Source organism: Akebia trifoliata, chromosome 11, assembly GCF_017979445.1.
Source record: "Akebia trifoliata isolate Shusen 1 chromosome 11, ASM1797944v1, whole genome shotgun sequence".
NCBI classification, from domain to species: domain Eukaryota; kingdom Viridiplantae; phylum Streptophyta; class Magnoliopsida; order Ranunculales; family Lardizabalaceae; genus Akebia; species Akebia trifoliata.
Window position 1 is genome coordinate 12,283,270 of NC_141385.1, and position 17,927 is coordinate 12,301,196.

The following is a 17,927-nucleotide window of genomic DNA, read 5'->3' on the forward strand; positions in this document are numbered from 1 at the left end:
GATTTCAATGCTAAAAAACCGCTTTTGGAATGATCAGAGTGGATTTACAAACCACTTTAATCAATAAGTGTTTTTGATAAAGATTTCACCCAAATAACTCATGAGAGGGAAGAGGTATTTAAAGACAAAGTGGGGTTGCTTTTTAATTCCCAAGGAGATTGCCTTTAATTCATTCAAAGTGAAAAAGAACGTAGGGGTAGTTTTCTTCATTTTCATATTTAGACATGTCCCTCCACGTTTTGAACAATATTATATAGAGATACTTGTGTCTTCAAACTGATGACATTGCCCCCCCTTTGATGTTTTTTCTTCTCTGATAGATTAATGAAGAATGACCTAAGCACCCCTTTGTCTTCAACTCTCTTAAAAATTAAATATGTCTACCTTCAAGCGCCTAGCATCTAGAGTATGTTACTTCTAACCTTTTCAACCACTTCTCGAACTTATAGAAAACCATTTATTTTTCTATTGAAGGAATACATTAATTGAATTTTCTCCTCTTCGTTTGCTACTTCCATGAAAAAGCCATTTGTTATTGAGATTCAAAGGAAATAGATTCTTTGAATCATACACACACACAAAAAAAAAAAAAAAAACGTTCACCTTAAAGAGTTTTAAGATAGTATGCTTTAGCAAAACATGCCCTAAAAATTTAAAAATTCTCAAAATAGTAGACTATTTATTTTTAATTTAGAAAATGGTAAATTATCATTTATGGTGAAATCATAACATTTTGATTAAAGTGGGAAAAAAATTACTAATTTATAAAGCCAAACTTTTTATAATTATTTCACTAAAATTAAAACGAGCTAAGTATTTATTATTTTATATAGAGTTAGGATCCGATAAATCATAAAGAACGACTCATGGAAAAAAGCACATGATCAATCAAATGGTTGAGATTTATCTTCGAGATAAATATCTTTGAGATGTGTCTTACAGGGATATGTATAAAACTTGGCCATTGGATTTTGTGTTTACAATGTAGAGAACTTGTGTTTTCTCATCACTCATAAGTCATTGGAACCAGACCCTTTTATATAGTAGGAATTTTTTTGCATACTTTATCCAAAACATTTTAATTTCGAAAATAATAAATTTGTCATTTTCAAGTTGAAAATGAGTAGTTTTCTCTTTTGAAAATATTTTGATTTATCTATACTTCATTTGGAATTTTCCCTTGAATGGAAGGAAGCAAATAAAGTGGTTTTTTTTACTGGAGATTGAAGATGAGGACATTTAGGTTATTTTTCTTAGGCAAGCCAAAGCATGACATGTCATTAGTTTAAAAACACAAGGGTATCTCGAATAGTGATCGAAAGGTGGAGGAGCAAGTCTAAATTACCCCTTCTTTTATGACCCTACGCGTACTAATGAGCATGATTTTTAAACTCGTCCGAGACTGAGACGTATGTCCGAGTTAACTCGGTATCAGAGCTGAACGAGACCAACTCACAAAGTCATTTTTTTGACCGAGTTTTATGTCTCACGTTATATTTTTTGAGTTATCTTACGAGACATCTCAAACGTAACAGAAAACTCGTCCGAGACGATTCGGTATCGGAACTGAATAAGACGAGACGCGATACCGAGTTTAAAAACCATGCTAATGAGTGGCTTGAGAGAGGAAACAGGCAATGTATATGTCGGTGTTGGTTTTCTGGTTGAAAAATGTTACCAACTGCCCAAACCCCACTTGTCTCCAACATGCAAACTATATTGGAATACCCTCTGCTTCTAAAGAAATAACTAATGTACCCTTCCAATTGAACAATTCAAGCGAAGGAGACCCTAAGTCAAATGCATTTTATGGTCAGCTAGTAGGTAGCATGTGCAAACACACGTGCCCTACCAAACTAATTTAGTTTTATATAATTATTTTAAAGAATATTTTAAAATAATATAGTTTAATAATATAATTTATATAATATTTTATCATTTTATATATTATATTATATATAAGAATCCTTTTGTAATATAAACTATTAATCAAGTTAATTTCATAGAAAACATATTAAAAAAGATATTTTTATAATTTTAAAAAGTTAAAATTAACTAACACAAATCCAAAAATCGTGAAATTGTGGATATTTTCATTTTGATAGAAATGCTCGGCAAATGTGGTGGTATTTTACATGTATTAAAAAATTAGGATTTATACATAATTTATAAAAACTTAGGAATTAATTAGAATGAAATTCCCCCACGAGCGTCTTTTAAGTAATTTTTTTTATCCTTATTTATTTAATACCCATTGTGTCACCATCTGGGTGCTTCGTTTCATGTCAAAATTCAAATGACGATACTACAGTAGTAAATGTAGCATTAGTCGTCGGGCCCATGTGCATGTTCAACCCGGCATTTACTGAAGAGTAGGTACACAATTCAATGCTACCTTTTCTCACAAAACTCCACTTTTCTTTGTTGATTTGAACATATCCCCTCCAGTTTTTGATGAATATTGTAAATATCCCTGTGTCTAAAAACTGATGATATGCCCATCTTGACCTTGGTCATCCTTTATAGACCAATGAAAAATTATATATATATATATATATATATATATATATATATATATCATTTTTTTCAACCTATAGCCAAAATCCCTTGATTTTTCTTTCCAAAACCACTTATCTTGAATATCAGTGGTAATTTATTATTAATTAATAGAACCTCAATCCCTTGATTTCAACCTCACCTTAATCCTTTGTAAAAAAAAAAAAAATTATTAACTTTTCTATCCAAAATTCCATCAACTTTCACTTCAAAAAATCTTTCTTGTGAGATTTGAAACTTCCAATAGACAGATCTTAAGGTTAAAATAGATTGTTATGCAAATGTAGTTCCTAATTGATGATCTAATATTAAATTTAAGATCTTTATATAAATCTCACACCTTCTAAAACTTTAAATAACTCAAATAAGAACTACAATTTGGACAATCTATATAATAAAATACAATTATAAGACTCACTTTGTTATGATTTTGTGTGTGTAGGGAGGGGTAAATGTCTGATTTAGTTACAGTTTTGTCGGGGTCCACCCTACTCACGGTTTTGCCTTTTATTTTCAATCCTTCAACTTTATTATATTTTCTATCCTCCTCCCTATTTTTTTTAATATCCCTACAATTTTACTATCTTTTTTCTTTTACCCTATTTTTAATAATATCCCTCTAACTTTACTATCTTTCTTCTTTTAGCGTTGTAACTCATTTTATTGTCTTTCGTAATTATCTTCCTTGTTCTTATTGATACCTCTCCAATTTTATTAATTTTCCCTTTTTACCTTTCATTTCAAAAAAATAAAATAAAATTAAATTAATAATACCTCTTAATTTATTTTTTATTTTTTATCTCCTTTGGCCTTAAAGAGGATACTCGTGTTGTAGCATGGTTGAACTAATCTATATAATAAAACACAATTATATATCCTATTTTACTATAATTTTGTGTGAGATAAACATCTCATCTAACTATAATTTTGTAGGGATAAACGTTTTATTATACTATAATTTGTAGGGATCTACCTTATTCATTTTATTATCTTTCATCTCCTTTTTTTTAATAATATCTCTCAAATTTTTATTATCTTTCTTATTTTACCCTTTTAACTCACTTTATTGTTTTTCATCATCTCCCTCTTTCTTAATGATACCTCACCAACTTTATTATTTTTTCTTTTTAACTTTTTTAACCTCAATTTTTTTTACTAATGCCCTTCTAACTTTTTTTTTTTCATTTTAAACCTTAGTTAACCCCAAAGAGAATATTCGTGCAACAACTTTCTTCCCCCAATGTTTATCCCCATAAATAACAATTCAGATTCAATCTCGCACACATCTTAATGAATAATTTCAAATATATTCTCTTTTCTCTCCTCCCTTTCTAAGAATACCCTTCAATTTTTAGTTTTTTCTCTTCTCTTATTTTTTTTCAATAACATCATTACAATTGTCTTTCCTATTTTACCCCATTGCCCCCAAAGAGAATGACCGTGCCGTAAACATGGGCAAAGTCTAGTTTGTATAATAAAACACTACGATAGATCACATTCCTTATTATAGTTTTGCAGGTATACAGATTTAGACACACAACCCCACTTTATTATCTTTTATCTTTTACCCCCATTTTCAAATAATATGCATATAATTTTACTATCTTTTCTTTTTTTTAGCTTTAACAAACTATAGTAATCTATAATAGATAATTGATGCATAATTAAAACAAGGTAATTTCTAAATCAAAAGACTTTCCTACGTATAAAAAATTAAAATAGTTTTTGAAGTAAAGATTTTCTTAACTTCTTTTCCAAATAGGTTTTTGATTCATGTGAGCCCTAATTAAATTTGATATAAGGTCTATTAGAGTATGGGCTTGTCGGTCTAGCTTATCTTTATTCTCATCATATGTAAGGTTTGACTATTCTCTTTCAATACATTTAGATGCTCATGTTGCTTCTAGACTCTTCCTCAACTTGTCGGCCCCATCAAGAGACAAGCTCATAACTGTAGCTCCTACTAGCTGTTCTAATTGTAGCTCCTACTAGATAGAAAGAAAAGGACCACTCCCACCCCCCTAACTAGGGGTGCACATGGTTCAGATTGATTCAGATTTTGGCAAAATTGGAATCGAACCAAACATGATCGGTTCTACAATTTGAAATCGAATCAATCCAATTATCCTATAAAACCAAAACCAATCCAAACCAACCTTGGTTCGGATCGATTCTCGATTTTCATACTTTTAAAATATCAAAACTAGTATTTTTTTTTCTTTTAAAAGAGGAATCCTTTGGATCAGATCATAAATAATACTTATTTTTAAAATGAAGATGATTTTATGATTAAATTTTGACTGAAATTTGTATAAATTGAAAATTAGATGAAGCTCAATGAGACTAAAAAAAAAATTACAATTTTAAAATTGGTATTTTTGATGGATTAGTGAGGAAACTAATATATAAATGATAGATTAATGAATTCAAGCCTAGGTTCATACAATATATTTCATCTAACAAACACGGCATAAAGGTTCTCGTAAAAAAATAAGGAATCAAACTCTTTGAGAAAGTTTTTCCATAAATGAGTAGATCCATTTGATAGTTGAGAGAGAGATTTGTGTACATTTTTTATGAGTTTTGTTAGAAAAAAATAGAGGAGATGAAGTTGATGACCTTGATAAATTACCTCAACATACTAACATAGTTGAGAGAGAGAGAGAGAGAGAGGTTACATTTTCGTTTTCCGACGAGATGGCAAGTGGCGAGGTGAAGGAGACGAACGACAGCTAGGTTTTTTTTAAACTTGAATAAAAGAGAAATGGTACATAGAAGAATGAAACTAAGAAATGATTTTATTTTTAGATATATATATATATATATATATTATAATAGATACTTCAGATTGGTTCGATTCTCGGATTGGTTCAATTCTATTATACCCCTAATCTGGAACCGAATCGAATCAAATCAATCAGATTTTTTTTTTTTACAATCCGAATTAATCCAATCCAAAAGGCTTCGGATTGGTTTGGTTATCGGATTTACCCAGTCCAATGTGCACCCCACCCCTAACCCCCTCAGGGGAGTATCTCTACCTCACCACACAGTTGGGCTTATTAAGAGAGGCCTTTGAGAGCAATAGATAGTGAGTTTACACTCGCTTGCTTTGGGGCGCTACATCGGTTAATTAGAGATCATACCAAAATCTTATTATCACACTACCCAAGTTACTCTTTCTCTCTCATATGTTACATCATACAACACTACAATTTTCTCCAACTTATCAAATGTTGAAGTAGAAGTAATTTTCTTAATATTCTAAGAGACCACACATTTTTTAGATGCATTTCATCAAAGATATGGTTGTCTAACACTCAAGTGACTTTATTTGAAATTTACCCATATCAAGCATTGAATCCCAACCAATCAAATCACTTTAAGATATTTTGCCGAATTGATACTTTGATGTACGTATTTCGTATGAATCGTTCACAACGTGAAAAAACTCATATTTGACAGCCCAAGGCCGTTGAATTTCGTAAAACTTGACGGACCATGACATCAAATTTTTCATTGTCGAATTTTTTCTTCTGATGAGTCGAAACCATCAAATTAATGGAGGTTACGAGAAATTCAACAACTATAGGCCGTCGAATCTAAGGAACATCACAAATTATGACAATCCTAAGGCGTTGAATTTTTGTTTCTAAAATTCATGGGCCTTGGCGCATCGATTTTTCCTGTAGAATTTCCAATTTTCACATAGTGGTTGATATTCAAGACTGGCCTTGATCCTCTTACTACAATTAAGTACACTAATTTGAAATAATTTATTTTTTTTAAGTCAATTTGAAATAATTTGATGTTAAAGAAGGATGTAATCATGATGAACAATGATGCAATTAATGTAAGAGATTAAGGAAATTAATTGATCAAAGAATAATATTTTTCATTTAAAATGCAAATATTTAAATGGCTATGCATCCCTTTCACAGATCAGCGGTAAAATGACGTCGTCCGACAATCCACCCAAATGCAGGTATATAGTGTGACTAATAATACACAATCAATTTAAAGATTTGTTTGACCATTTTGCTTTGGGAATGGTCCTCCTTTCTGGACTTGCAAGATTCAAAACAGTAGCCACAATTATTATTTAATGCATGGGGAGGAGTGAGGATTTTCTTGTAACGGGGGGAAATTATGATTAGTTGTATAATTGAAGAATTTGAAGATGAATGATTTCAGAAAGAAATTCAGAGATTTTTTTGTTAAAGGTGAATAAAAGGATATTTAGATCATTTCCTATTAACATGTGAGAAGCCTGATCAAGAGGCAATGTCACCGACAAAAAATGGAAAGGGGATGGGAGGCAAATGGGGAGAGAGGTGAGAGAGTGAGGACAACTAGGACATGTAATTAGTGAAAATATAGGGGTGTCTCAAAATTCTGTAGGGGGCAATTGCCCCACCAGCTCCTTACTAGCTTCACCCCTGATTTAATGTATGGGTCAAATTTGAGTGACTTATGAAGAATGGTTCATGTGATAATACATCATCCTGACCATAGAAACATAAAATCTAATGATTGAGATTTATATATATCCAAAAAAGACACATCTCAAGTATATTTATCCTGAGAATAAATCCTAATCGTTGAATTTTGTGTTTACATGGTCATGATCATGATCACATGGTGTATCCAAACCGTCTAATTAGATTATAGAATGATATTAGGACCATTGTCCAATATCCAAAAAAATCTTAAAATTCTTAGGACCAATTGATTAAATTGATGGAATTAATCAATACTTTCAAGGGCGAAGTTAATAAGGAGTTGGTGGGGGCAATTGCCCCTATAGAACTTTGAGACATCCCTATATTTTCAACTAATTACATGTCCTATTTGCCCCCACACCCTCACCTCTCTCCAATTCAGGCCAGAACTAGTAGGGAGCAGGTGGGGGCAATTGTCCCCATAGAACCTTGAGACACCCCTATATTTTCAACTAATTACATGTCCTATTTATTCCCACTCCCTCACCTCTCTCCCCATTTGGCCCCATGCCCTCACCTCCCTCCAATTCCCCCTACCCCCCCCCCCCCCCCCCCTCCTCTTTTCTCCTTTCTCCTTTCTCCTTTCTCTCACCCTTCAATTTTTCGTTCCCTTTCTCCTTTCTCCTTTCTCCTTTCTCTCACCCTTCAATTTTTTGTTGATGCCATGCCTCGGCCCTTCTCATATACTATTTGGAAATGACCTAAATATCATTTTCTTCAACTTTTAATCAAAAATCTCTGAATTTCTCCCTAAAACCATTCATCTTCAAGTTCTTCAACTATAGAACTAACCATGGTATGCCCCCACTATAAGAAAATCCCGACTCCGCCCTTGGATACTTTATCAGTTAATCAATCCTAAAAATTATTTCATTTACTTAAAAATTTAATTTCACTCTCTTCAAACTCTAGGTTAAATATTATTGATTGGATCTCAAAGATGGAATAAGATGATGAAGAAGTAAGAAGCATGCATTACAACTAATCATACAAGAATGCACATAAAAGATCAACTGCCCAGCATCAGTAATAACACATACTCTGGGTAAGAAAAAATATAATACAATTTTAGTTACATGTTTTCCCCTCATTGACATTAATTAAGGTCAGCTTGTTACACACTAAAAACTCATAATTAAGAGAAAAAGAGGCCAGAGAAGGCCAGATTGGTGTTGAAGGACTCATCTATCCATCTCATGAACTTCAGGGATCTCCATGATACTCTCTAATGATGGTTTCCACCCTTTAACATCATCATCATCAGCTCTCCCTCTCCCTTTCTCTATCTCCTCCAAAACATCTTCCAACTTCTTCTTTTCTCCTTTATTTAACTGAAACATCAACCACTCCAACTCCTCCTTTGTCAACACTATCTTAACCCTAAATCCACCCTTCCCAAACCCATCTTCCTTAACAAAACCACCTGGATTTTGTTCCTTCTCATGTTCTTGTATCTTCTCTTCTCCTTGTTGCCTCAATGTATAGGCTTCCATGCAATTACCCATGATTTTCAGAGCTTGGCAAACCGCTTTTGGACCGATCAGACTGGATTTACAAAACTACTTGACTCGCATAGTGGTAAGAGTTCACCAACTGAGTAAGGAGAGGAGAGAGGAATGGGTATTTAAAGACAAGTTCATTGTGCTTTTCAATTCTCAAGGTTATTTTTTAAGAATCATTTAGTCATACAAAGTTAAAAAAAGAAAAAAAAAAAAAAAAAGTACATGAGATTGATTTTCCTTTATTTACCTTTTCTTTTCAAATTATGTTATTTATTTATTTATTTATTTTTGGATGTAGACATACCCCTCCATATTTTGGTCAATATTTGTGATACCCCCTGTGTTTTACCCATGGTTTTAAAACTCGTCCGAGACCGAGAGTATCATCCGAGTTAACTCAGTATCGGAGCTGAACGAGACCAACTCACAAAATCACTTTTTTGATCGAGATTTAAGACTCACATTCAATTTTTTGATTTGTCTCACAAGACGTCTTAAACGTATCGAAAAACTCGTTTAAGACATTTTGGTATCAAGCCTGGACAAGACGAGATGCGAAACTGAATTTTAAAACCATGGTTTTACCACATACCCTTGACCTAAGCCTTCTCCATAAGCTAATAAAAAATGATTAAAATACCCTCATCTTTAATTTCTAACAAAAAATTCTAGATTTTCTTCCAAAAAATCTATTATGTTCAAGCTCTTCAACTCTAAGAAAAATTACATTTAACCAATTAAACCATATATTATGTCCATCATTCTCATCCTCAAGCTCTTGTAGAAAATCATTGATTTTTCCACACGAAATCCCATTGACATCTACTTTAATTACCAAAAATCATCTCTCATTGTTGATGCTTAATTTGTAGGTTTATGTAGGTAAATTTTAAGGTTGAAGTTGTGGGTAAAAGATTTTGTCCAAGAGATATAAGTTGCCCGATTTTGGAAGAAAAAAAATTAAACGTTTTTTTTTACTGGAGTATTATGATGAGGACACTTAGGGTCGTTTTCATTAGTCAATCATATAAGAGTGAGGTCAAGGAATGGGGGCTATCTCAATTATACACCAAATTATGGTTCTTAAGTTGCCCTTAATTATCGGATTCTGTGTTGACTTAAGCGTTTGGAGAGTAGAAAACGTAATGTTTATGTCATTGTCATTTTTACGGTGAAAATGACAATTGTTGTGCCTTATCACTTCGTTATTTATTTGTGAAAGTCCAACAAGCCCTTTTAAGTTTCAGCGAAAAAATTCAGATCTAGAAAAAAAAGCAAAATTCAAAAAATAAACTTGAATCAAGATTTTAAAATAGATGATTACCAAACTTCCACACAATTCCCTAACTTAAAAATGAAATTCAGCCATGAAAAAGATTTTTTTAAATTCATAGACTTTTGTCCTCTACAACCTTGAAGCATTGGATCTAAGCTGAGACCCCCAAGGACCCTTAATATGGATTAAATCTCCTTACTAACTTAGTAAGGTTAGGAGGGTGTATTTATTTTGGGTGATTTAAACATACCCTTATGTTTTACTGAATATTAGAGATACCCCCTATGTCTTGAAACTGATGACATGCATCCCTTGACTTTAGTCTTCTAAATATACTGAGGGAAAAAGACTCAAATGCCATCATCTTTAACCTTTAACTAAAAATTCAAATTTTTCTTCTCTAAAATCAATCATCTTCAAACTCTTAAACCTCTAAGATAACTTTAATCTATTCAACCTTATTTTCATTCATGGGATATGTATATTGTGTTTTAAAAAAAAGATGCTAAAAGGGAGATTTTGATATCAAAATACTATTCATTTCAAAATTTACCATTTTGGTAAAATAACTTAGTTTTTTAAAAGATAAATTATTAATTTTGAAATTAATATGAATAATGTACCTTTTCGGTAATTTTTCAATTTTCATGTACCGTTTTTATGATTTTCTCTACTTTCAAACTCTTTGATATTCTTTTTCAGATGTCATTGACTTATTTAGGAAAGTAATGGAAAATTCTCTCTTAATTTTCTCTTCTTTGGGCATCTCTTTTTTTCAAAATTTTATTTTATACACGTTCCATCAAGAAAATGATTAGTTCTAAGTTCTATGTGTCAAACTATACTGAGAGATTTGAAATATCCTTTCAAGTTTTGTTGAATAGAACAGATTTTGAAGTTGAAGATGAAGAAAATTTTAGAAGAAGAGTCAAGGGTTTTCTACAAGGGGTTAAAACATACAAGATTGAAAATGATGAATTAAAGACGAATTCAATTAATTAAAAAATAATTTACAATACTTTTGAATATCTTAAAAATGATTCGTTTTAGGAAGAAAAAATAATATTTTTTACTTACATGGTTGAAGCAATGTTTTAAAAAACCGGACTAGACCGTTGTGGTCACACCAGGATTTTAATAATTATTGGTTTGACTATCTAGGAATCGTTGTTAATTCAAGAACTGTTGTTTTTTTTTTTAAATTGAAGGTTCAACAGTGTAAACTGTCCTTAGTAAATGACCAATCTTACAAATGTTGAAATATTTCATGTTCTGGATCAACGAGATAGAAGATTCATTCTGAGATTCTCTTGGAAAAAATCAGGTAAATCTTACAAAATTTAGAAACCAATTATTTTAGATTTTTATTTAATTTTATTATCAAATAAATATAGAAACCTACTTAAACTAGAACTCTAATAACTATACTAATAAATAGAATCTGTAAATATTCTAAATCATTTTTATCTTATAGTGATTTTTAAACAAATACAAAAAAATCTTAGTTAAATAAAAAATTTACAACCAGTTTTAGATTTTTTTAACGGGCTGGGATCAGTAGACTCATGAAAGTTAACTCGCATGTTCACAGACAATTCCAACCGTGAATGTTCATACATAATCCCAACCGTGAAAATACTAAATTTAACTGTTTGGATTTATCTATGAGATTTGACATATATTCTTAGGATACTTTTTTTATCCTTACTCTTGGATTTCACATATACACGGCGAGGATAGTGAATGAACATATGAGTTCCATTTCCATGTGTCTCTCGATCCTAACCCTTTTTTAATCATCAATACCAATTTACAAATTTTTTTTTAGGACTTTTATATAACATGAAAAACTGAAATTCGATGAATGAGACACACACACACACACACACATTACTAGAAATCGATTGAACCTCGGCCAGACCCCGATCCGACCAGTTGATCAAAATTTCGACTTGATTATTGATATGGTATTTAAAACATTGGGTTGAAGATGAGTGCAATTAAGTCACTTTTCCTTAAACATTAGAAAAGACTGAGGTCAAGGGGCATGTCATAGTTAGTTTAAGAATATTTAGATATTTTAAATATATTATTCACTAAAACATGATGGTTATGTCAAAATCACCAATTAGAATATTTCAGTTATATTATTCTTGGGGCAATGTGCACTTGGGCCCTTGTTTTACTTAAAAATCAAGTTTGAACAACTCAAGGCAAGTTTTTCTTCCCATTTGTCAATTGGGGTCAATATCATCTTCACAGTTACATATGGAGCAAACTCAGAACTATAACCACAAGCCCTATTATCATTACTAGTCTCCCTTAATTTCTACATGATTTTCTAATTTAGTAAATGATTCCTAATTTTCCTCATTATTTATGTACTGCACTAATTTTTCAATCTTTTAATTGCATTTGAAGATCAGAGTATTCTTAGTCGATCGTTAATTCCTACCTTATCGATTAAAGGTTGGCATCTGTTGACTCCTAAGAATGACCCATGAAAAAAACACATGATCCTAACCCTCTAAACATGTAAAAAATCGAATGGTTGAGATTTAAGAGTATCTCAGTTATACAAATCTCAAGATACTTATCCCAAGGGTAAATCTCAAACATTGGATTTTGCATTTAAAGAGTTGAGATGATGTATTTTTATTTTTTCGTAAGTCATTCTTAGAAGTCAATTCATCCTGACCCATCAATTAATATAAGATATACTAATTTGAAAATAATTTGACATTTAAGATAACGTTATCATGACAGATAATGACGCACTAAATGAAAAGTTGTAAGATACTTAAAAGGGAAATTTAGATAGAGTCATGCTGGAGTGACTTCAAAGATGTACTTCATATCGCGCATCCTGTCAATAAAGTGTATAGGGACCATAGATACTTTTCATCGAGATATGAGTTACAATCTTGAGGTCAATTCAGCATTATTCATTTACATGTACTCCTCAACCTCAGTCATCTCTATTGCCTTATGAAAATAACCTTTGTTAACCCTTCTCTTCAACTTAAGCGAAAAAAATCCTTCATGTTTTCTTTTCTAAATCTAATCATCTTCAACCTTAAAATTTTATTAAATTAAACTTTCAAACCTCAAAAAGCGAGATGATTTTTGAGAAAGTAAAAAATGATGAAAATTTGAGTAGAAAAATCATTGATTGTGAAAGATTTTTGAGAGAAAAATCAAGGGATTTTAGTTAACGATCGAAGATGAGGACATTAATATCAATTTTTATTAATCTATAGAAAAGACGAAGGTCAAGAGAGATATATCATCAGTTTGAAACAAGGCGTTTCTCAAATATTTACCAAAATTTGGATGGGCATGACTAAATCACCATATTTAAAATGATTGATTAAGATATATTATTTTTCTTTTAATTTTTCATTTAAAACATTAAAAATATATATATTTAAATCCATAAATATCACTATCACCGATGGGCGGAAAACGACGTGTTCCCCGACAATCTCCTAAATGTAGGTAAATAGATCGACTAATTTAGAATTTAAAAACTTTTTGACCGTTGATCATTGGACCCAACTTTTATGACTTTAAAGAGAGAAAATTATATTTTATATATATATATATATATATATATATATATATATATATATATATATTTACTATCCAGTGTATTTGGGAGCATTGTAACCAAGTGGGATGCAGTTTAAATGTTTGACATCGTTAGAGACTAGTATTTTCTCTACCATTATTGGTTTTAGTTGCCTTGCCAAGTCTTTGAGAGCACAACATATGGATTGAATTGTACTTTTATAACTTCAAACGTAAGGGTGTCTTGTCACCCGATTACGTGATGTATCTAAAATTTGATTACTTGATTTTAGATCTACACTGAATCCGGTTGGCTTCCGGATAGTCATTTTGAGGTACGCATCAAGAATTGAGTCTGTGTCGTGGTACACGTCAGGTAAACGTTTAAGTAATAAATTGTATATTTGCCTACGTATTTTACTTTACTTATTTAGAAGGATGCTTGATATAAGTGTCTAATTAATAATTTAATCTTTATTATTATAATGAGAGAAAGCGAAGTAGAAATAGTTGGAGTTTGATTATTTCATAATTTGGATCTCACATATGCCCTTACTTTTACATTTGAATGATATAATCAAAGGTCATTTTGATCAAAAATCAAGAAAATTATAATCTTATTATTCTATAATCACATTGATTAATTTTTTAAATTACAAAATACCTTTTCTATTGTGTAATCTTCAAAAATTTATTAATTAATATTTTAAATTACAAAAAAATCTTACAAGTAATAGTTAATGAGTTAGATATTTTCCATTTGGTCTCAATAACTATTGACTTAACCTCAAGTCACAAGTAATCTACAAACAAAGTAGTCCATCTTTCTCAATCTTCATTTTCAACTTGGGATAAAGTCCATAATGTTGGAAATATTGACTTTTAAATCGAGAGTAATTCAATGAAGGAAGAAGAATAACTTTTAGGTTCGAATCTGATTCGATCTCTTTTAAATAAATATTCTTCCTTACTGATTGAACCATAGTACACAAGGGGGTCAAAGAACAAGTGCCTTCAGAATACAAAGAACTCTACACTCAAGTTACTAAATCGGATTATGTATGATTTGATTTAGTCTAAAATACTTGAAAAAAAAAAAAGAAACTGATGATGCTTAAAGTTTAAGCTTAGAAAGAGGGAAACACAGAAAATTTCAATGAAGAAATCTAATTTCTGATTGATTTTTTATGGTCATTTTTGTGTCTATTAACTAAAAGTCATGATTTAATGTCTCTTGGTTTAATAGCCATCGGATTGTGTCTGATCTCAGATCTAACGATCCAGATCACACCCTATTGAAAATATATGTCTCGTGTCTTTTAATCAACACATTTTAGTTGAATCTATATGATCTAGTGGCTCTGATTGCGTTCGATCAGTTGCCATTTGATCTAACGAATCCGATCATCCCTGATCAGATACCAATCATAAATCAACACATCTGATCGATTTTAATCGGGTACTAACTTGATCCAACGTACCAGATCGTTCTCAATCCGATACAGATCGCACCTGATCCATTATACGTGACAGATCAACCACAGTTGTTGGATGGTTTTGTATCCCAAAAATTTTAAGGCTCCCCAACTCCTCTCGATGATGCAAAGTGCACCTCAAAGCGTCCAATCGCCTTTTCACATGACACATGTGCGTTTGCGCGAATGATGCTTCGCACCACCTCAAAGCACCGGATCAAATCCTTAAAAGTGTGACACAAATATAACTAACTATGTTAACTATTACTTATAAGGTACACCACTATCTTACTTGTGAGCAATGTGGGACTAAATCTTATATACACAAAAACTTCAAAATCTAACTTAAGAAAAACCAAACAAATAAATCACAGAATTATTTTTATTTTAAAATATTCAACAATCCTCCACTATTTCAAAATATAAATAGTTAAAATATATTTATAATATTAAAACAGCTGTACCACTTAAGTGGCTGCCTACGTACAACTAAAGAACGATTAAATAATTACATAATTTTGTAAAAATTGGCGTCATCGTAGATGTATCTTTTGGATTTGAACTTTTACTTAGTGTAAATAACCAAAACTTTGTCAAGGTGCTGTAGTGAACGTATCTTGGACCAAAAACTCTTAGAAATAAGTCGGATTCTTCACACATACTTTTGTCTATGAGGTTGAGTGTTCTATTTGCTTTACACATTAATGGTCATGTTCTATATCCAATTTTCATAGTACTTTTAGAACCGGTCTAGTTTTCATAGGAAACGACCTCATTTCCTCACTCATATAGGTAAGTTTACTTGAAGTGATTCTGTGAGTCACTATTTAAAATTTTAGAACTTATTAAGAATTTACTTCTATCATTTATCTTGTAGAAACCAACACTAAATTTAGAAAATGGGGTAAATTAGTTTTAGTGTCCTATTAAACCACTTATTTGACTTGTTTGTATCTATTGAGCCTTGTTTATCTATTTTAAGACGAAGGTTGTGTTTCTATCAAAGGTGATTGATTTATTTTATAAACTTTAGTCCCATTCCTTTTGAAGATTTAGATAGTATATCTTTTAAAAGTCCTTTAGTTAAAAGATCCATTAAATTCCTATTGAATTTCACATAGTCGACTGTAATTACTCCACTTTTGAGTAATTACCTCATAAAATTGTGTCTAATGCTTATGTGCCTTGATTTTTCATTATACATTTTACTTTTAACTTTGTACAATATTGCCTAGCTATCACAGTTGTTCATTATAGCTGGAGTGGGCTTATTCCATAATGGTATATCTATTAATAGATTTCTAAGCCACTTTGCCTCTTTACATGAATTTGTTAATGTTATCATTTCTGATACCATGGTAGAGTCTGAAATACAAGTCTACTTCTTAGATGCCCAAGAAATAACTGCTCCACCTAACATCTAGATCCAACCAATTGTAGACTTTGAATTTGACTCGACATTATTATAACTTGCATCATTGTACCCTTCTAGTATATTTGGATATCCTTGATAATGTAGTCTATAGTCTAAAGTCCCCTTCAAGAACCTTAAAACTCTAGATACAACATTTCAATATTCGATACTTGAATTACTAGTAAAACGACATAACACACCTACTACGTATGCAATGTTAGGTCTTGTGCAATGTATAACATACATAAGATTCCCAATAACACTAGCGTATTCTAGTTGAGGTTTAGCACGACTAATGTTTTTCATTAACTTAATACCAGGATCTATAGGATTAGGGGCTGGTTTATGATCAAAATGACTATATTTCTTTAGAATTATCTCAATATAATGAAATTGAGACAAAACCATTACATTATCCTTCCTTAGGATTTTAATTTTTAGTATTATGTCAGGTTCCCCCAAATTATTCATACCAAAATTAATAGATAGAAACATTTTGGTATCTTCTACACATTCAATGTTAGTTTTAAAGATTAACATGTCATTAATATAGAGAAATAATAACACCAACATTATTATCAAATTTGTAGTATATGAACGTTAGTAACTTTAAAACCATAAGATAAGACTATTTTATCAAATTTCTCATGCCATTGAAGAGGAGCAAGCTTTAAACCATAAAGAGATTTAATTAGTTGCAAACTTTCTTTTCTTGACCAGGTTTGACAAAATCTTCTAGTTGTTCCATATAAATTTTTTCTTCTAAATCACCATTTAAAAATGTTATTTTTACATCCATTTAATGGACAACCATTTTATGATTGGAAGTAAGATAAATAAGTAATCGAATAGATGATATTCGAGTTACTGAAGCATATGTGTCAAAATAATCTATCTCGTGTTTCTGTTTAAAGCCTTTAGCAACTAATTTAGTTTTAAACTAATTAATCGATCCACCTACGTTCAATTTCATTTTAAAAATCCATTTACACCCTATAAGTTTCGTACTTGAGGGTAAATTTGAGAGAATCCAAGTCTGATTTGAGATAATTTAATTCATCAATTTTTTTTCAAAATGATGAATCTCTAGAGTTTATGGCCTCAGAAATAGTAGAGGGTTCATCTCTCTCTACATTTAATATGAACCTAGTAACATTCTTGACTTTATATTTATCTCCTTCAACAAGATAAACTAGAAAGCTAAGTCCAAATATGCATTCAATTATAGGTTTCTTACTTTTCCTAGGTTTAGGATCTTGTTGATCAAAACCTGTGTCACCACTAGTATTATCTTGAACAGATTGAGGAATCTATTTAGGAATAGAATTTTCAAAAATTAGATTATAAGGACTTGACTTAATTAAGTTTTCAAAAAATTCTACATCTACAGATTCAATGATATCACCAATTTCTGGATCCAGAAAACGATAAGTTAAACTATTTTGAGAATAACCAACAAATACACACTTGTAGGTTCTAACTCCTAACTTTGGTATCTTAAGACTGGGTTTTCTTATATAGGCAAGACACCCCAACACTTTGAGACGATTGAGATTAGACTTTCTTTTGAATCAAAGTTCAAAAGTAATAACATTATTTTTCTTTATTGGAACTCTATTTAAAATATAACTA

General features: G+C 31.0%; 1 protein-coding gene across 1 annotated transcript; it reads right to left on the bottom strand.

Moving 5' to 3' along the window:
- Positions 1-8,239: 8,239 nt before the first annotated feature.
- LOC147390960 (uncharacterized) lies at positions 8,240-8,563 on the bottom strand. The gene has a single exon (XM_086458959.1). The coding sequence runs from the start codon at positions 8,561-8,563 to the stop codon at positions 8,240-8,242; it is 324 nt and encodes a 107-aa protein (XP_086315085.1).
- Positions 8,564-17,927: the final 9,364 nt, after the last annotated feature.

Coding starts and splice junctions, on each gene's coding strand:
- LOC147390960 (XM_086458959.1), bottom strand. CDS start 8,563: ATGGGTAATTGCATGGAAGCCTATACATTGAGGCAACAAGGAGAAGAG.